The sequence below is a fragment of the Delphinus delphis genome, chromosome 5 (assembly GCF_949987515.2).
Source record: "Delphinus delphis chromosome 5, mDelDel1.2, whole genome shotgun sequence".
Classification (NCBI taxonomy): Eukaryota; Metazoa; Chordata; class Mammalia; order Artiodactyla; family Delphinidae; genus Delphinus; species Delphinus delphis.
This window is the reverse complement of record NC_082687.1, coordinates 56014925-56036182: the sequence shown is the minus strand read 5'-3', so window position 1 is coordinate 56036182 and position 21258 is coordinate 56014925. Positions and strand designations below refer to the sequence as shown.

At 33.9% G+C, this 21258-nt stretch overlaps 1 protein-coding gene across 1 annotated transcript in view; it reads right to left on the bottom strand.

The window, feature by feature from the left end:
* EPHA5 (EPH receptor A5) overlaps window positions 1-21258 on the bottom strand; it is a 318271-nt gene that overhangs the window by 90563 nt on the left and 206450 nt on the right. The window contains exons 6-7 of the mRNA XM_060012452.1: window positions 13576-13763; window positions 937-1096 (exon numbers count right to left, since the gene is read on the bottom strand). Of these exons, the coding sequence (XP_059868435.1) occupies window positions 937-1096; window positions 13576-13763 (348 nt within the window). The remainder of the gene's footprint in view (window positions 1-936; window positions 1097-13575; window positions 13764-21258) is intronic.

Here is a 21258-nt window from a genome sequence, read left to right as displayed (position 1 = left end):
AGCTGTATTATATAGGTTTATGAACATTTTAATTTAATAGCTCTCCTAATCATTACAAAGTAAATCTGATAATTAAGGTCTTGTTTTGTTGGTTTTCAAAGGGAGGAAACATGCATTTTATTTTCTTCATTTAAAAATAAGTAATTCTTACAAAACTTGACTTTAAAAAAGTATATATATGTATTGTATATGTACAAACAAACACATTTACACATACTTGACATTTCATACTACTCTGTGTTATTTTCTTCATAACAAGACATTAATAGTGTCAGTTCTTTCATCTATAAACAAGGCAAGTTATTGCTTTCTCCTAATCCTGCTTTAAATGTGTGCTTTAGTACAAGTAAGTAATCTAAATATTTTGTTTGACATTAAAGAAGAAAAAGTTTCATGCTATTTTTTACTATTTTATGAAAAGAAAGGTACAAGAAGGGTTTTCCAGAAATATTTCCGGACCCTCCACTCAGAGATGTTGCCAGAGGTTTTGATTTTTTTCAAAACAATCAGACTGGTTCCTTAGAGTACCATTTTCTTGCCAAACTCAATACTAATGAAAGTTCCCTGTGGAATTTTCATAAAAAGACTAAGCCTAGTAGCATTGTTCAATAAAACAAGTAAAAAGTAAATGGCAATAATTCAATAAAGTATGGCAACAGTGGAAAGAAAGTCTTTAAAAGCAAGGTTTAAACAGTTCTTAAGGATCTGATATTTCATCTCCCTGTAGACTAAATGCTATGAGGATTGGGGACCGATGTGTTAACCTGCTAACCTCCCATAATAGCATGACAGATGCTTCCTACCTGAAGGAGTAATGCCTGGGAGAGAGAGAAGAAGATGGAGACTGACAGAATGCCCAGGGAGAGTATTGATCAAATGACTCTTTTCTGGTAACCATTACAGAGATATGAGTTGACAGTAATTAAAATGACTTACACACTGGGATGGTTTCAAACTCAAATCTTCGACTGAAGACACCATAGCCTGCTGCTGTGCGTGCTCGAATTTGGAAGACATATACTGAAGCTGGTTTCAAGCCCTCTGCAGTTATAGTTGTCTCTTTAGATTTGATAATTGTATAGCTGGTTTCTTGGTCCTTGGATTACACATGTATATGCAATAAAAAAAAGTCAAAAAATGAATTATTAATGACAGCAAAACACAGAATCAAAGATAAGAAAAAAATCAGAAAATAACAGATTTGCTATAAGTACAAATATGACATTTTACAAACAAAATCCTACGCACCCTAGTTGTGTTAGTTATATAGAACCTTAAAGTATTATCTAGAACTCATAGATGTAAGATATGTTCTCCACCCATCCGCCACACTTGCCTTGGGCAGAAACAGAAATGTAAACTTTAAAAATAAAATTTCCAGGAGATACACTATTTTACAGATACACTAATTTAGTATTGCTAATTGTGAGCTTGTTTTTCTCATAAATGATTTATTGGAGTGCAACTAACATGCTGCTTGTTTATAGAGGAAGGTGACAATGTCTGATATACAGCCAGGTAAGACTTATGCCTTTTATCTTCAGTGAATTTGATTTCTTTTTAAATTTTATTTTATATATATTTTAATTTTTTAACATCTTTATTGGAGTATAATTGCTTTACAATGGTGTGTTAGTTTCTGCTGTACAACAAAGTGAATCAGCTATACATAAACATATATCTCCATATCCCTTCCCTATTGCGTCTCCCTCCCACCCTCCCTATCCCACCCCTCTAGGTGGACACAGAGCACCGAGCTGATCTCCCTGTGCTATGCAGCTGCTTCCCACTAGCTATCTATTTTATATTAGGAAGTGTATATATGTCCATGCCACTCTCTGACTTCGTCCCAGCTTACCGTTCCCCCTCCCCGTGTCCTCAACTCTATTCTCTTCGTCTGTGTCTTTATTCCTGTCTGGCCCCTAGGGTCTTCAGAACTTTTTTTTTTTTTTTTTTAGATTCCATATATTTGTGTTAGCATGAGGTATTTGTTTTTCTCTTTCTGAATTACTTCACTCTGTATGACAGTCTCTAAGTCCAACCACTTCACTACAGATAACTCAGTTTTGTTTCTTGTTATGGCTGAGTAATATTCCATTGTATGTAAATGCCATATCTTCTATATCCAGTCATCTGTAGATGGACATTTAGGTTGCTTCCATGTCCTGGCTATTGTAGATAGCCCTGCAATGAACACTGTGGTACATGACTCTTCTTGAATTATGATTTTCCCAGGGTATATGCCCAGTAGTGGGATTGCTGGGTCATATGGTAGTTCTATTTTTAGTTTTTTAAGGAACCTCCATACTGTTCTCCATAGTGGCTGTATTAATTTACCTTCTGACCAACAGTTCAAGATGATACCCTTTTTTCCACACCCTCTCCAGCATTTATTCTTTGTAGATTTTTTTGATGATGGCCATTCTGACTGGTGTGAGGTGATACCTCATTGTAGTTTTGATTTACATTTCTATGATGATTAGTGATGTTGAGCATCCTTTCATGTGTTTGTTGGCAATCTGTATATCTTCTTTGGAGAAATGTCTATTTAGATCTTCTTCCCATTTTTGGAATGGGTTGTTTGGGTTTTTTTTGATATTGTGCTGCTTGTATATTTTGGAGATTAATCCTTTGTCAGTTGTTTCATTTGCAAATATTTCTCCCATTCTGAGGCTGTCTTTTCATCTTGTTTATGGTTTCCTTTGCTGTGCAAAAGCTTTTAAGTTTCAATAGGTCCCATTTGTTTATTTTTGTTTTTATTTCCATTTCTCTAGGAGGTGGGTCAAAAAGGATCTTGCTGTGATTTATGTCATAGAGTGTTCTGCCTATGTTTTCCTCTAAGAATTTTACAGTGTCTCGCCTTACATTTAGGTCTTTAATCCATTTTGAGTTTATTTTGTGTATGGTTTTAGGGAGTGTTCTAATTTCATTCATTTACATGTAGCGTCCAGTTTTCCCAGCACCACTTATTGAAGAGGCTGTCTTTTCTCCATTGTATATTCTTGCCTCCTTTATCAAAGATAAGGTGACCATATGTGTGGGGGTTTATCTCTGGGCTTTCTATCCTGTTCTATTGATGTATATTTCTGTTTTTGTGCCAGTACCATACTGTCTTGTTTACTGTAGCTTTGCAGTATAGTCTGAAGTCTGGGAGCTGGATTCCACCAGCTCTGATTTTCTTCCTCAAGATTGCTTTGGCTATTCGGGATCTTTTGTGTTACAAATTATGAATTTTTCTGTTCTAGTTCTGTGAAAAATGCCATTGGTAGTTGCTAGGGATTGCACTGAATCTGTAGATTGCTTTGGGTAGTATAGTCATTTGCACAATGTTGATTCCTCCAGTCCAAGAATGTGTTATATCTCCCCATCTCTTTGTATCATCTTTAATTTCGTTCATCAGTGTCTTATAGTTTTCTGCATATAGGTCTTTTGTGTCCTTAGGTAGGTTTATTCCTAGGTATTTTATTCTTTTTGTTGCAATGGTAAATGAGAGTGTTTCCTTAATTTCTCTTTCAGATTTTTCATCATTAGTGTATAGGTATGAAAGAGATTTCTCTGCATTAATTTTGTATCCTGCTAGTTTATCAAATTCATTGATTGGCTCTACTAGTTTTCTGGTAGCATATTTAGGATTCTCTATGTATAGTATCATGTCATCTGCAGTGACAGTTTTACTTCTTCTTTTCCAATTTGGATTCCCTTTATTTCTTTTTCTTCTCTGATTGCTGTGGCTAAAACATCCATAACTACATTGAATAATAGTTTTGAAAGCGGGCAACCTTGTCTTATTCCTGATCTTAGTGGAAATGGCTTCAGTTTTTCATCACTGAGAACGATGTTGGCTGTGGGTGTGTCATATATGGCCTTTATTATGTTGAGGTAAGTTCCCTCTATGCTTACTTTCTGGAGAGTTTTTATCATAAATGGGTGTTGAATTTGTCAAAAGCTTTTTCTGCGTCTATTGAGATGATCATATGGTTTTTCTCTTTCAATTTGTTAATATGGTGTATCACGTTGATTGATTTGCATATATTGAAGAATCCTTGCATTCCTGGGATAAACCCCACTTGATCATGGTGTACGGTCCTTTTAATGTGCTGTTGGATTCTGTTTGCTAGTAGTTTGTTGAGGATTTTTGCATCTATGTTCATCAGTGATATTGGTCTGTAGTTTTCTTTTTTTGTGACATCTTTGTCTGGTTTTGGTATCAGGGTGATGGTGACCTCTTAGAATGAGTTTGGGAGTGTTCCTCCCTCTGCTATATTTCGGAGGAGTTTGAGAAGGATAGGTGTTAGCTCTTCTCTAAGTTTTTGATAGAATTCGCCTCTGAAGCCATCTGGTCCTGGGCTTTTGTTTATTGGAAGATTTTAAATCACAGGTTCAATTTCAGTGCTTGTGATTGGTCTGTTTATATTGTCTATTTCTTCCTGGTTCAGTCTCGGGAGGTTGTGCTTTTTTCAGAATTTGACCATTTCTTCCAGGTTGCCCATTTTATTGTCATATAGTTGCTTGTAGTAATCTCTCATGATCCTTTGTATTTCTGCACTGTCGGTTGTTACTTCTCCTTTTTCATTTCTAATTCTATTGATTTAAGTATTCTCCCTTCTTTTCTTGATCAGTCTGGCTAGTGGTTTATCAATTTTATCTTTTCAAAGAACCAGCTTTTAGTTTGATTGATTTTAGCTATTGTTTTCTTCATTTCTTTTTCATTTATTTCTGATCTGAACTTTATGATTTCTTTCCTTCTGCTAACTTTGGGGTTTTTTTTTCTTCTTTTTTCTCTGATTGCTTTAGGTTTAAGGTTAGGTTGTTTATTTGAGATTGTTCTTTTTCCTTGAGGTAGGATTGTATTGCTGTAAACTTCCCTCTCAGAACTGCCTTTGCGGCATCCCATAGGTTTTGAATTGTCGTGTTTTCATTGTCATTTGTTTCTAGGTAGTTTTTGATTTCCTCTTTCATTTCTTCAGTGATCTCTTGGTTATTTAGTAGTGTATTGTTTAGCCTCCTTGTGTTTGTACACATTTTTTCCTGTAATTGATAGATAGTCTCACAGCATTGTGGTCAGAAAAGATACTTGATACAATTTCAATTTTCTTACATTTACCAAAGCTTGATTTGTGACCCAAGATATGATCTATCCTGGAGAATGTTCCATGAGCACTTGAGAAGAAAGTGTATACTGTTGTTTTTGGATGGAATGTCCTATAAATATCAAATAAGTTCATATTGTTTAATGTATCATTTAAAGCTTGTGTTTCCTTATTTATTTTCATTTTGGATCATCTGTCCACTGGTGAAAGTGGGGTGTTAAAGTCCCCTAGTATTATTGTGTTACTGTTGATTTCTGCTTTTATGGCTATTAGCATTTGCCTTAAGTATTGAGGTGCTCCGAAGTTGGGTCCATAAATGTTTACAATAATTAATGGATTGATTAATTGGATTGATCCATTGATCATTATGTAGTGTCCTTCTTTGTATCTTGTAATGGTCTTTACTTAAAGTCTATTTTGTCTGTTATGAGAATTGCTACTCCAGTTTTCTTTTGATTTCCATTTGCATAAAATATCTTTTTCCAATCCCTCATTTTCAGTCTGTGTGTGTCCTAGGTCTGAAGTGGGTCTCTTGTAGACAGCATATATATGGGTCTTGTTTTTGTAACCATTCAGCCAGTCCATGTCTTTTGGTTGGAGCATTTAATCTATTTACATTTAAGGTAGTTATCAATAAGTGTGTTGCTATTAGCATTTTCTTAATTGTTTTGGGTTTGTTATTGTAGGTCTTTTCCTTCTCTTGTGTTTCCTGCCAACCAAGTTCCTTTAGGATTTCTTGTAAGGCTGGTTTGGTGGTGCTGAATTCTCTTAGCTTTTGTTTGTCTGTAAAGGTTTCAATTTCTCCATCAAATCTGAATGAGATCCTTGCTGGGTAGAGTAATCTTGGTTGTAGGTTTTTCTCTTTCATCACTTTTAATATGTCCTGCCAGTATGGGGATTCCCTTGTGTGTTATTTGTTGTTTTACCTTGCTGCTTTTAATATTTTTTCTTTGTATTTAATTTTTGATAGTTTGATTAATATGTGTCTTGGCATGTTTCTCCTTGCATTTATCCTGTATGGGACTCTCTACGCCTCCTGCACTTGACTGACTATTTCTTTTCCCATGTTAGGGAAGTTTTCAACTATAATCTCTTCAAATATTTTCTCAGTCCCTTTCTTTTTCTCTTCTCCTTCTGGGACCTCTATTGTTTAAATGTTGGTGCCTTTAATGTTGTCCCAGAGGTCTCTGAGGCTGTCTTCAATTCTTTTCATTCTTTTTTCTTTATTCTGCTCTGCAGTAGTTATTTCCACTCTTTTATCTTCCAGGTCACTTATCCATTTTTCTGCATCAGTTATTCTGCTATTGATTCCTTCTAGAGAATTTTTGCTTTCATTTATTGTGTTGTTTATCATTGTTTGTTTGCTCTTTAGTTCTTCTAGGGCTTTCTTAAATGTTTCTTTTATTTTCTCCATTCTATTTCCAAGATTTTGGATCATCTTTACTATCATTACTCTGAATTCTTATTCATGTAGACTGCCTATTTCCTCTTCATTTGTTTGATCTGGTGGGTTTTTATCTTGCTCCTTCATCTGCTGTGTATTTCTCTGTGTTCTTATTTTGCTTAACTTACTGTGTTTGGGGTCTCCTTTCTGCAAGCTGCAGGTTTGTAGTTCCCCTTGTTTTTGGTGTGTGTCCCCAGTGGGTAAAGGTCGTTCAGTGGGTTGTGTAGGCATCCTGGTGGAGGGGACTTGTACCTTTGTTCTGGTGGATGAGGCTGGATTTTGTCTTTCTGGTGAGCCAGACTGCATCCGGTGGTCTGTCTTGGTGTGTCTGCAACCTTATTATGATTTTAGGCAGCCTCTCTGCTAACCAGTGAGTCTGTGTTCCTGTCTTGCTCGTTGTTTGTCATAGGGTGTCCTGCAGTGTAGCTTGCTTGTCATTGAGTGGAGCTGGGCCACAGCATTGAGATGGAGATCTCTGTGAGAGCTTTTGCCATTTGATATTACGTGAGCCAGGAGGTCTCTGGTGGACCAATGTCCTGAACTCGGCTCTCCCACCTCAGAGGCTCCGGGTTGACACCTGGCTGCAGCACCAAGACTATGATTGTGGAGGCTTGGTGATTCCAAAATCTGATATAGTAGGCCAGCAGGCCAGAGACTCTGGGAAGAGTTGCAGCCCAAATGAAGGCCACTGGCAGAATCCCTTGAATTTGATTTCTAAGCATATTTAGGGGTTGGGAGAAGGAATGTGAACTTCACTGGAGAAATTTAATTTTAACTCACTAAGTCGAAACAGTGAGTTTTAAAGAAAAATTTCACATAAGCAAAATAATTTTTTCCTTTTTTAAAACTTCATTTTTTCACTCTCATGTGTTTGGGCTGGGTTAGTAGTGAATGGAGATGAAGGGGAAAAAGTCACCTAAAAGATAGCTTTGGAAAGTGAAACAGAGAGGAACTATTCCTATTTTGACTGCTAACAAAAGTCTAGACAAACCATCTATAACTCCTCATTATCTCTGAAGTTACCACTCTGAATATAAAGTGTTAGATACGTAAAGATTTAATACACATTCCCTGCTTTGAACTTTCTCTTCCCTTATGTTTTTCTGTGTGAATTTTTGGCTAAGCTTGTTTTTTCCTTAAGGTCTTTTCACATGTATTAAATTTCTGATAGATATTATAGGATGAATTAAAGATAGGTTATGATTAGAGATTTTATTCCCCTTTTTTAAGAATTGGGCTTTACTTAAAAGAACTTATTGATGCCTGTAAATCATTATTTTCTAAATATTTCAGGGAATTTTGTCTTTACAAGCAGAAAAAATGTATTGATTTTTAAAAAAGATCCAAGGGAAACAACATGCAAAGGATTTATTTTTCCTAAATGAGAAAAAGAAAATTGAAAACAAGAAAATAACATTTACTTCTCAAGTACTCTAGTAGGAATAAGGTTATTATTTAATGTTCATAATGCTATTAAAAAGTAAAACAAATGCAAACCACACTCCTTGTTCCTTGAAGTTTACAGCATGCCATGCTGTGCCTTTAGTGTGAACATTGAAATCACGTGCTAAAACACAGCAAACCCATTTTTACTTTATCCTCAGTTTCCTTATCTGTAAAATTGGGATAAAAATTGGTGGCTGGATATTCTCACAGAAATGTTGTAAGAATGAAACAGATAATGCAAGTGAAAACATGTATTAAACTGTAAAGCACATGTTTTAATTGTCATAATTATTATTTTAATTTTTTTCTAATTTGACACATCAAAGTCAACATCTAACCATATTCTATGCTACCACCAATACAATGTACAATAAACAATGGGTAAATATTCTTCCCTTAAAGCAGTTTACCATTCCTCATTTAATACGTTCAAACATATAAAATTTTCTTAGGGTTATGTATATCCAAATTTCTCTATAGATAGATATGGTTTAAATTCTAATCCAAATAGGTTTTTCTGATTCAGTCTACATAAACAATTGATCTTTGTTTTTTTTTAACACTCACGTTAGTTTAAGTGCCTAGTCTCTAAAGTGCTTAGGAAACTTTGTTAGAGTTTTCAAAGAATTTAAAGTAGAAAAATAAATTCTATAAAGTTTTACCTAGTAATGTCAGTCATTTTCTTCACTCAGAAATATTTATTGATCTTGTCTACTCTATTACCCCTTCTGTTTGCTAGGGGTAGAACAGTAAAAAAAGCAGGCAATTTCTTGATGTGTTCCTTTTAAAAGGGGTAAATAGCTTCTATAAACTATTGTAGTTACTGATAATCTGAGTACACTCAAGTTTATGACTGAATGTGTAAGACTTTCTTAGTAATATTATCCTTTCCAGTTTGGCTGTGATTTAATCAGTAATTTTCAGTAAAAAATGATAAAATATATGTTCACTACTATTTGCATTTTGTTTAAAGGGAATTTGAGTTCATGAGAAAAATCTAGACAAAACTGAAGTTATGATTCTGTTATATTTGATATAATTAGGATTTTTACATGAAGTATTAACATTTATATGTAAAGTAAGATTTTTTTTTAATGAAAAATAGCATAGGAATATCAGGGTTAGAATTCCAACCATGTTATTAACTAAGTACATGTGTAAATGTGGATATGCACTCAACCTAAGTTTTTTTCTTCTTTAAAATAGGATGAAATTATTTATCAAGACTCTGTGAGGACACAGAGATAGAGATAATATACATAGTACCCAGCACAATCTTCTGAGCATTACAACTTCTAGGTAAATTTGATTTTACCCTATAGCATGATGGCAAATTCTTCTACTGAAAAGAAAAAAAAAAATTTAAAAGCTTACATGATTGTAACTCTTAACTATTGAAAAAGTAGAAATTGATAATTTTGTCAAAAATAGAAAAAAAATCATTGCAAGGAAACTGGAATGCTGTTCCTTGAAATAAATGTATAATCTAACATCAGTTGATTATACAAAATTATACAGCATTCCGTCTGATTTATCTGTTAACATTATGTATGTCTCAGTGGTTCCTTATTGCGGGTCTAATGGTACGTTGTCTATCTGAGTTAGTTGAATACTATATTATTGAAGAGACTTAGCGAATATATCTAAGGGATCAAAACCCATAAATACACATTTTGAATCCTCGAATTATCTTCTAAAATTTGCTTCTGATCCACTCCTTTAAATCATCCTCATAAATTTCTCCATTTCACAAACCTATACACACATCTTCAACACCCACAACCAAATGTTGCCAAGTCCTTGGTCAGGGTAGTGGTTTGCTGCCTTCATGCCCCAGCTGAGCAAATGAGCTACATTCCCCAGCTGCTTAGCAAACACTGTTCACAGGCAGCGAGGGGAAGGAGCCAGCTGGCAAACACCCTGCCAAAGGGCAGCTTCCCTCTGCCTCTGTCTTTAATTAAGAGATGGCAATGGGCCCATCACCATGCAGGAGCAGAGAGGCCCAATGACCTCTATTAGAGCAGGGCAATCACAGGCAGAAATGCCAGCTGGCGAATGTGTGAGCCCTGGAAAGCTCTGCCACCTGTGTCTGGCCAAGAGCCATCCAATAAAATGGTGGTATCATTCTGAAGATTCAAAATGAGCTCTGGAAACCTATCAGGACCCCCACCTCAATACATGGTATAAAAGCTCATTATCCTTTTTTTTTCCTTCTTAAAGTGTTAAAAAAAAACCCAACCTTTTTGTGTATTTTACTGGTGTGCTCAATAATTTTGCTTGGCAAAAAAGTCGGGAATTAGTATCTTCTCTGTAAAATGGAAAACACTGACCAAAAGTTAACTTCCCCAAAATAATATATAAGGGTTGCTGCGTTAAAAGCATGTAGGTAGGCAACTTGTTATTCATTTATTGAGAATATGAATAGAAATCTTTGCTCCCCAAATCATTTTTTCTTACTTTCAGTTATGCAGATAATAGAATGTATTAATACAGCTTTAAATATAAAATATTAAGTGTAAAACCAAATCTTACTGAAATAAATATAAACATGAACTATAAAGAAAATATTTCCACAACATGGATAAAATTAATTAGAATCAACATTAATAGAAAAGGACTATGCCCCACCACTTGTTGAGTAACTCCTTGTTTTAACAGAAGCAGCAGCTTAAAAGAAAAAAAAAAAAGATAAATCCTTGCTCTTAATGAATATTATGTATATGAGACTCATGCATATGCTGGGAAGTAAGAGTAAAAACAATCGAAGGTTACTCATAAGGGGAAAAAAAATCAGGACAATTTCCTTAAAGACAAAATAAAAAGGATATGGGAGGGGGAAGGGTAAGCTGTGACAAAGCGAGAGAGAGGCATGGACATATATACACTACCAAATGTAAGGTAGATAGCTAGTGGGGAGCAGCCGCATAGCACAGGGAGATCAGCTCAGTGCTTTGTGACCGCCTGGAGGGGTGGGATAGGGAGTGGGAGGTAGGGAGACGTAAGAGGGAAGAGATATGGGAACATATGTATATGTATAACTGATTCACTTTGTTATAAAGCAGAAACTAACACACCACTGTAAAGCAATTATACTCCAATAAAGATGTTAAAAAAAAAAAAGACAAACTCATTGGTCCATCTAGTTGCTTCAGGTAAAGAAAAACTATGCAGGAAAACAAGTACTTGTTAAACTTTTAGTCGTCCTGCTGTTGAACTTTATTTCATCTAAGATATGTATATTCAAATATATAGTCTTCATAGTATATTTATTTTAAAATGTCATTATGCACCTCAACTTCTTTTAAAATCAATTTAATTACAATAAAAATCTGGAAACTTAAAATGTTTACAAAAGAATTCATAAAGAGATATATATATATATATTTGCCTAGCTTTGCATTAGTATGCAGTAATAAAGCTTACAAAAAACTTGAAAAAGGAATGTAAACATTAATTTAACCAATTGTTTTTGGATACAGCATGTGCTTAAATTGTAGACTTCTAGCATTGGCAATTCAGTTTGGACCACTACTCCCAGAGAAACGGGAATCAGTGAGGGTATTAATATTAAAACATTTTATTTGGTTTACCCTATTTTTTTTCAGTAAACACTGTAAATTTTATTGCAATATAGCTTTGTCTCAGAGGTATTTTCTTAGGACACTCTTGGTGAATAATGTATTAAATAATATATATATTTTTGAAATATAAGTATCTTCATTTGTGTTCCATAATAATCCACTAGTTACATATAATGCCACCAGCAAATCATTCCTAGAGACAACTATTTCAAACATGATAATTGAGCTTTTATTTATCTATTTATAAAATGAATATATGAATATTGTATAGACATCCAAAACCTAAAAAGAATGTAGATAACCTCACTCTCCCCCACATAAACTTGGCTGTTTTGTTCTCTGTTGTATCTTTACACAGGTAATTGTTGAATCAATGATGAACGAAGCAATTAAAAAGTGCTATGAATTGGGACTTCCCTGGTGGCACAGTGGTTAAGAATCTGCCTGTCAATGCAGGGGGCCCGGGTTTGAGCCCTGGTCCGGGAAGACCCCACATGCCATGGAGCAACTAGGCCCGTGCACCACAACTACTGAGCCTGCACTCTAGAGCCCATGTGCCACAACTACTGAAGCCCACGTGCCTAGAGCCCATGCTCCACAACAAGAAAAGCCACAAAGAGAAGCTTGCACACCACAACAAAGAGTAGCCCCTGCTTGCAGCAACTACAGAAAGCCTGTGTGCAGCAACGAAGAACCAATGCAGCCAAATAAATAAATAAATAAAATTTATTTAAAAATAATCAGTTGCAAGAAAGTTTTTTAACAAATGCTATGAATTACTTCAATGTATTTCAAGGTTTTATCTATAATCTTTCATCTATGCATATAAATGGAATGTTGAATTTTTAAGTAACTTTCATTAACAGGATATCAGTATTTCTCATGATACTTTTGCATTAGTATAAGTGGGACCATTCATTTCCCCTCTCGTTTCCAATGTTCTACCTTGGACAATTTCTTAGGTATTGCAGAGTAAGTTTTTGAACTTCCACCCTTTTCATTCTTCCCCAAGAGAGAAGGAGCAATGTCTCTGGGAGTTTGGGAGAAGCAACTGGGTAAGTGTGGCTGAGCCCTTCCTTCCCTTCTCTTTTGGGATCTGCTTCTCTGCATTATGTCAGCAATCTTTTATACTCCTACCTCCATAGGACACATACGTCTGGGCCAGGGTCTCCTATCCACCTCTTAGAGACTAGTTTGGGCACTCATCTATCTTTATCTGGTCTATTAGAACTCAGGTTGTTCTAAGTAGTGTATGCCATTCAGATCTAGTCTGTACAAAAAATCACAGTGAAATAGGGTGGGAGTTGTCGCTTCCAACATGGAAGCAACAAGGTGGCTACATATCTAAGCCAAATATTCCAGTCCAGCTTTAGAAATTATAAGTTCATCTTTAGTTTCCACCTGTTTATTCCTTTATCAATAGCTCATTCAGTTGTGGATTCAGCAAAGAGGAAGAGGGATGATTATTGCCTTTAGATTTCAACAACTATTATGCCAAAACATGTGAGAGTGGACCTAGGAGCCAACTCAGTGAAGAAGAGGAAATCAAGAAACTATAGGGAATGTGAAGCATACACTTCCAATTTTATGCCCTCAAATTTTTAAAATAAATTTTATGCTACAGTGTTAGATTTTTGTTATATTTTAAAATTATAAGGTACATATACACCTTATCTGCCTATACTTCCTTAATAGTATAGGTATTATGCAGGGTTACTGGCCATAAGAATGTGTTTTTCCTTGTGGTACACTGCAGTTACTACTGAAGGTTAACAACTCCAGTGTTTGGGACACTTTGAAAATGTCCTATGATTTCATCTTTTAATGCTGTGAACCCTAGTTAAGCTAATGTTAGACTCTACGGCAGTATCCTGGCGGTGTAAATTATTTGGCAGCAGCAGAACACAAATAAAGTGCTCCCTGTACACTTCCAGCTTTCATAATCATGACTGCAAGTCAATTGTCATTGATTTACACATAAAATACCAACACGCTTTTCTATAAATTGGATAACTGCAGTTTCTAAAATTAAAAAAAAAAAAGAAGAAGAAAAGATATTCTTTATTCTTAGTCCCACCTTTTCAAAATATTTGATTTCATACTCCAGGATGATTCCATTGGGGCGATCTGGCTCTTGCCAAGACAAAGAGATGCTGTTTTTTGCAATTTTCCCCTTTTTCACATTGGTGACTGGAGAGGGAGCTGCAAAATAAAGAGTAGCATGATTAACAGAGCCTTGAAATTACACCTGTCTATAATGTATATTGGGCATTCTTGACATGTAGAATAATAAAAATCCCAAATAATTAAATTTTCATTTTACTTGGAAACAATTATACTTTATATACAATTTTTACAGATTTTGAAGTGTTTTAAAAAAATATAAATCAACTAATATCCTGAGAATTTTCTGTAATAAAATTGTAGTCACATAGAATCTTAAGTCTACATTTTCTCTATAAAGTTTAGATACATAAACTATCTTACTTTTGATAAAATAAAGATGTTCTTGATGACCTTATGTATATTCTATATTCCTAAAATTTGTGGACTCTGTATAATATATCCCATTACACTAATAATACATAATTATCTATATTACCACATTTTTACAGCATTAAAACTCTTATAATTTCTTATTTTTGAAATCATATGGGTCCTATAACCACTGAAATTCATACATTAAATATAGTGGAGTTTTTCTTAAAAATATGCTATTAAATGTGTTAATATATTGAAAACAATAGCAAATAAAAGAGACATTTTCCTTCATTTCCATTTCCCCAAATATTTCAATAGAAATCACAATCGTTTATGGTGGTCATTGCTATTTGCCAGTGTCTATTAAATGACACTGATGAAAATAGAAAAAAGATATGCTATTTTAGGTATATCTGAATATTTTGAATTTGAAGTCACACACATATGAATATTTATTTCAACATCCATTTTTTATCAATTTGTTAAGACTTGTATAGACTCTCGGTTTGACACCATAAAGAGGTATTGACAAATACTTTTCTTGATGTAGATAACCTTTATTTTTGTAGTTTTCAGCTTTTATAGACAACCAAGGAAAAAAACCATCATGGACTACTGGATGGTATATATATATATATATATATATATATATATATATATATATATATATATTTTATATATATATATATATACACACACACACACATATATATATGTGTGTGTGTGTGTATGTATAAAGAGATAGAGAAATAATATATAATATACATATTTTATATATAAAATACATATTTTATAATGTATATACATTATATATACATATATATTTATATAATGTATACATATAATAAGATGGAAAAGAGGTCAGCCATAGTGAATAGTGTATAACCACAGGCTTAGCCCTATGTGAACAGTATTAGACATCTGGTGAGATTAAAATTTAAAGATATGTTATATACATATATATGTATAGTATTTCTAACTATTTTAATTTCCAGCAGTGTTCAGACAAAGTAATACACTCTAATTCGTCATGTTTAGTTATTTTTTCTACACCTCCAAAAATGTAATCAAATCAGAGGCACCACTTTGAGCAACAGACTGCAAGAACAAAGTTTAGAACTGTTTGGTGAGCCCCATACTGGTGTGACAAGGGTGTGGGGAAGAGGCTCATCATTTAAAAACAGAAGTGAGATCCTGTCACTCCTCTGTGTCTCTCTGTTTCACTGCAGAGTGAAAGCCAAATGTGCAAATGCATACAAGCATCACTACCGTATGGCTCTCTACATCTCTGACCTCATCATCTCCTGCTACCCTTCTTCAGCAGCTCTACCCAGGCTGGCTGTCTTTAGGCACACTACTGCCTAAGGATCTTTGTATTTACATCCTATTATTCAGAGGTGCTTCTCACCCTGACTTCTCCAGGGCTTTCTCCCTGCTCCGGGTTTCTCACTGAGACCTTTCTTGTCTGTTCTCGACCTCAGCCCCCCTCACCTCACCATGCCCTCTGTTTCTTCAGTGTTTTATTTTTCTCCCTAGTTCTTGAACTTCCACCATCTGATATTCATATCTTAATTCTATATTTGCTTTTTTCAGTCCTCTCAAGTAAAATGTAATTTTTATGAAAGCAGGAATATCGTTTATTTCATTCACAGCTGAATCCCTAGATCTAGAACAGCACCCGAACAGAGAAGGATTCCATAAATATGTATGGAATAAATGACTGGTGGTAAAAAATCAAATATAGAGAAAAACCTTTATTTTTTATTATGTATTATGTCAACAAACTCATCTATGAAACGTGTGAAGTGTCTTTCAATAAAATTAAAATAGAGACAGATATACTCTGTAAGAGCAAAATTTGTTAACTAGTGTTTTCTAGTGTTTTATGTACTCATAATAGGGTGATGATGACTTTGGTACTATAAAATGTACTTTTATTCTTTTAATCATAGCACTTTTTGTGGTATTCAGATTCAGAGGATGCATAATTTCAGCCTTATCTGCTTTTCTTAAACATGTCCAGCTCCACAAATTTTCTGGACTACTACAGAACACATAGTGTGCATACAAAGCTAAAATTGTCTAAAAGAAGTTTTGAAATTGCAGTGTATTTACTTCCACAGAAACTTCACTGGACTGGTGGTTCTCACAGTCACATTTTGGCATAAGTTCAAAGTCCCTATTGATTCCCTCATGAGGGAAAAGTCATGCCATATTTGGTATTGTGGACAAAGCATTCAGAAGACATGGAAACAAGAAAGAGGAAGCTATAAGCCCCCTAGCTCATCATAGTGTTTGTAGGAAAATAGCAAATTTACTGACAGAAACAGGAACAGAGAATTAAGGAAGACAGTAGAATTTTTTTTAATGTACTTTGTTCAGTAGTGAATACCTTTATGAATTATCTTAAATTATAAACTATACTCACTTTCCCATTACCACTACATATTTTTTGCATTATACTTTAGTAAAGATCCAGACAAAGACTGTCTTTAAAGTTCTTCACTCATTTTACTACATTGCAAACATTCTCATTTTGATTGATGTATTTCTTGTAGGTAGCTATCAGTTTTCACTTAATAAATTGATAGTGCTGCCAACTTTCTATTCATAATTGCATTTAACATGTATGCTCCATGAAGACAGGGATTAATTTGGTTTAGTTCACTGCTATATTCCCGGCACCAGAAAATTACTTGGCATATAGATATTTCATAAATTTTTATTGAATGGAAACATGCATGAATGAATGAATGGGAAATACATACATCATCATGTATCATTCAAAACCGAGTTTTTCTCATCTTACTTGCATATACTGGGATCTTATTATTTGGAGATTTATGCTTTATTTTAAAGCAATCAATTCTTTAATAAAATAATCAACCATTTCAACATGAAGCTATCAAATAAACATCAGCACAGACATAACCAGCCTAAAGCGGAATTCTTTGTTATTTACTTACATCCATCAAAGTTAAACATAAACTGTATGGCTTTCAAAGACTGTTTGATTTAATAAACACCATTGTTTTCCAACTTTGTTGTCTCAGAGGCTAAATAATATCCTTTAAATCATGGTTCAGAATGGAGGGAGAAGAGGAAACCACTTCTCAGCTCAGAGTAATTCAAGAATAATTTGCTCTGTGACGGGACCATCTCTGCATCATTTGTGTAAAGCTGATCAAAGTGGGGACACTGACAGCTCCTGGAGACACAACGATGATGTGCAAATTGTAAATGTAAGCACTCTTACCCTACTGCAAAGTATTTTACAGATAATATGTACATTAAAATAACTGTAACCAGATTTGTCAATTGCAGGGCATGTTTAATTTATTTCATTCATCTCCCTCACTAATACCGTCTGCTCATTCTTTATCTACTCAACCATTTATTAAGTAAGCCTGGAACAAAATGAGAATTATGACACAGAGCATTGCTTCTTGTAAAATTGCACTGGATGATGTTACATCATAAAACTATTACCATCCTAGTGTAAGAAGAACAAAAATACTAGGAATCGAGTTGTGAATAGAAAATAATTTACATAGCTTCTAAGTTTCATCTTATGTGGAAACATCCCAAATTGTTTCTGTATTGTAGCTTCTATATTGGAGGTGAACTTTGAATACCACTATAATAAAGCAAGATATTTATCCCTTAGTAACATTTCCCATTATGGGCTAATTTGTCTAATTGAACTTAAAAAACTTAAATTGAGAATGTTTTTATATTTATAGAAAGATTATTAAAGTAGTACAGAGAGATTCCCTGTATCCCACACCTAATGTCCTCTATTAGAAACATCTTTACAAAAAAGTGGATATATGTATAACTGACTCACTTAGTTGTACCACAGAAACTAACACAACATTGTAAATCAACTATACTCCGATAAAAATTTTTTAAAAAGATGTTGTAAGATGTTTCCTACAACAGTACAGTATATTTATCACAATTAATGAACCAATATTGGTACATTATTATTAATTAAAGTTCATTTTTATTCAGATTTCCTTATTTTTACTTATTATCCTTTTTATACCCCAGGATCACACTCAGTATCTGCCCAAAATATTGTCTCTTCAACCTAGGTTTTTTATACTTTAGCTTATAATCTAATACTTTATTTTTTACTCATATTGTTAAAGGTTTGGCCATTGATTACTCTTTCAGTTAGCTCCTATGTCTCTTTGACATACCCCTATCATCCCGGGTTTTTCTGTCTGTTTTCTACATCACTTTCTTTCTCCCTGGCACTGCAAGACCAGATGCGCTAGGTCTATCTTGTTTATTTACTGTCCTCAATCATAGAATAAGTAATTTCTCCTAGGAACACTGGTTTCTTTTATTGGAGAATTCCAAGGTCTGGATAAGTGTGCTCCTTGCTACTGGGGTTTTGCTTCTTGGCCCTCTCAGCTGGCAAAGCCAGGAAATAAATGGGTGTATGTTAACCTGTGTATATCTGTAAACATTTCTAAATATAACTATATGTGTGTGTGTGTATATATATATATATATATATATATATGTTAAGCTAAACATAAGTGTAAACTGATGTCACCAACTCTAATCAGTTATCACACAGATTATTCTATCTTCTTCACCCTATCTGTAACCTCCTACTTCAACAGTGGCTCCCACCATCTGCCATCCATTTGCTTAATTGTTTAATTCCAGTATATATATCTAGTGGTTAAAAATTGCCAATCTGTGTCTGTTTGACTTATTGATAATTATATAATGTAGAAATCTCTAACATCTCAATGGCACAAGCAATGACATACAAAAGTCTGCTGTTATGTAAAACAGCATATCATCCTAACTTTTCAAATATAGAAGCTAGTTTAGGGCACAGTGTCCTTAGATGGGAAGGGATGCCATGACACAGACAGCTTTGAAGTCAAGCAGAATTGGCTTCAAATCCTTTGGCAACCAGCCATCTCCTAGCTGAGTGATTCTGTTTAAGTTACTTAACCACTATGAATGTAAATTCTATCTTTAAAATAGGAACAATGATACAAACTTTTTATAAGACTGCAGTCTGATTCTGTATTACAGTACAGGTATAGGGTAGGTACCAATTAAGTACTGTTTGTATTAATAGTTTTAAAATATTAGACAATTGTTTAAGAAGACTTCAATAACAGATTCTAACTCCTTAATCCTTTCAACCTTTCATCAATCAAAATTATATGTAGCCTATTCTCTAAACTTGACACTGTTCTAAATGTTGGGGGGGTGAGATCAAAAGGCAAAGTACCTATACAGATAAGATATTTAATTTTCAACATCCAGTGGATTTCACAACTCTACATAAATAAATAGTTATAGGTAAACTTCCTTCATCATCGCAGATTTTTTTAAAGACCTAAAAGTGTTGAATTTTTAATTGCTAATTAAATGACTAATAATTCACTTAATATAGATTGATGTGTGTCTCATTATTCAAAAGAAAGTTATCATGATGAAAACATGAAACTTAATTGTGTTACATGGAATAAGAAAATACCATTCATTAGTCCCTGTACACAATGCTATTTGTGTAGACAAAAATAAACTATAGATAGACTCAAGTATTGGTTACTTACATTTAAAAAAAACAAATAATACATCTCTATGTATCAATATTTGACCTAGCCACATAAAATTTGAATCTTAAAGCACTGAGAAAGATAAATAAGGTAATATTGAAATCTTTTCAGTCTGTGACAATCCACAAATGTGTTAAAACTTTCTCAGATGGCACTTCTTTTACTTTCCTCCAAAGGTCCCTCCACATGAGTAATGTATTAGTTTATTTATACACAAGCTTTAAAAATACATGTATCTTATATTTAATTCCATAGGTCAAAATCTGGCCAAGTGGATTGTCAATATCTGCCAGCTGGAAGCTCCCACTCATCTCTGCCACGCAGTTCATCATATTTAGGTGTTTCTTGTTACCCAGATGGGTCTGGGACAGTGTTTTTTAAAAATACAGATTATTAGGCTTCACTCCAGGAAATTCTGACTCAGGAGGTCAGAATGGGCCAACGATTCTGTGTTTTTAATAAACACTCTAGCTGAATTATTTTTTCAGTAATTTTGGGAAATATTGAAGGCAACCATACTAGGATCAGTTCTTTTAACAAAATTATACAAACCTGGAAACCTGAGGCAAGAAACTGGATCAGTGTTGTTTTGTGAACTGTTGACTTCTTAAACCTTTGGCTCACTCTAACTGCCTTTTTATCTTGATGTCTGATACCATATTTGCCTTTCTTCATTTGGGAATTGTTTCTTTTTATATTTTCCTGACCCATTAGTACTTTTTTTGTAAACTGATTTGTTTGTTCATTCAAGCAATCTGTTTTAGTCCAACCAGACTATAATCTCCATAAAATTAGAAAACTCTTGTGCCTTTTTCACTATTGTCTGCTTAGTTTTTAGAACAGTTTCTGGATGATCCTAGGCACACACAAATTTTGATAAGAGGTGAATACTTATCCACATTCTATTACAATAGATTTTCTAGAGTTTTAAAATGAAGCCATACCGTATGTATTCTTTTTAGTTGGATTAATAAGGGACATGAGTAAACTTGCTGAGAGAAATGGATATGATTGCTGTCTTATTTGTAGTGATGTTTCACAGGTATGTAGATATGCTAAAACTTATCAAATTGTACACTTTATGTGCAGTTTATTGTATACCAATTATACACCAATAAAGACACTAAAGTGTATGTGCATGTATGGGTTTGAAGTGAAAAGCATATGTGCCCAATGCCCCCCCAAGACTATTTATCAAAATGTGAATTAGTTAGAAAAGTGTAATAAAATAATATTGAAAGTTTTATTTTTGGGAAAAATTTGAATCTATTTTTATAGGTTAGTTATAATTGAAATTTAGTGGCTTTAATAAAAATTCTATATGGATAATTACTTGTTTGCTGCTTAGGTAGACTGAAATAAATATTATAAAAATTAATGACTACAATCTCTTGTTACAGACTTGATATTTTTGTCTTTGTATTGTACCATACTCTGATGATACAATATAAATGAAAGTTGTAAATGTATATCAAGCTATAATAGACTCTTAACTTAAAATCAATTTTAAGGAAAATAAATGGTAAATGTTTAAATCATTCATGAGAAATGGCAGGAAGATAAAATAAAATAGAAAGAAGTGTGACCAAAATTATGTTGCCTCGGTGTCTGATGCAAAC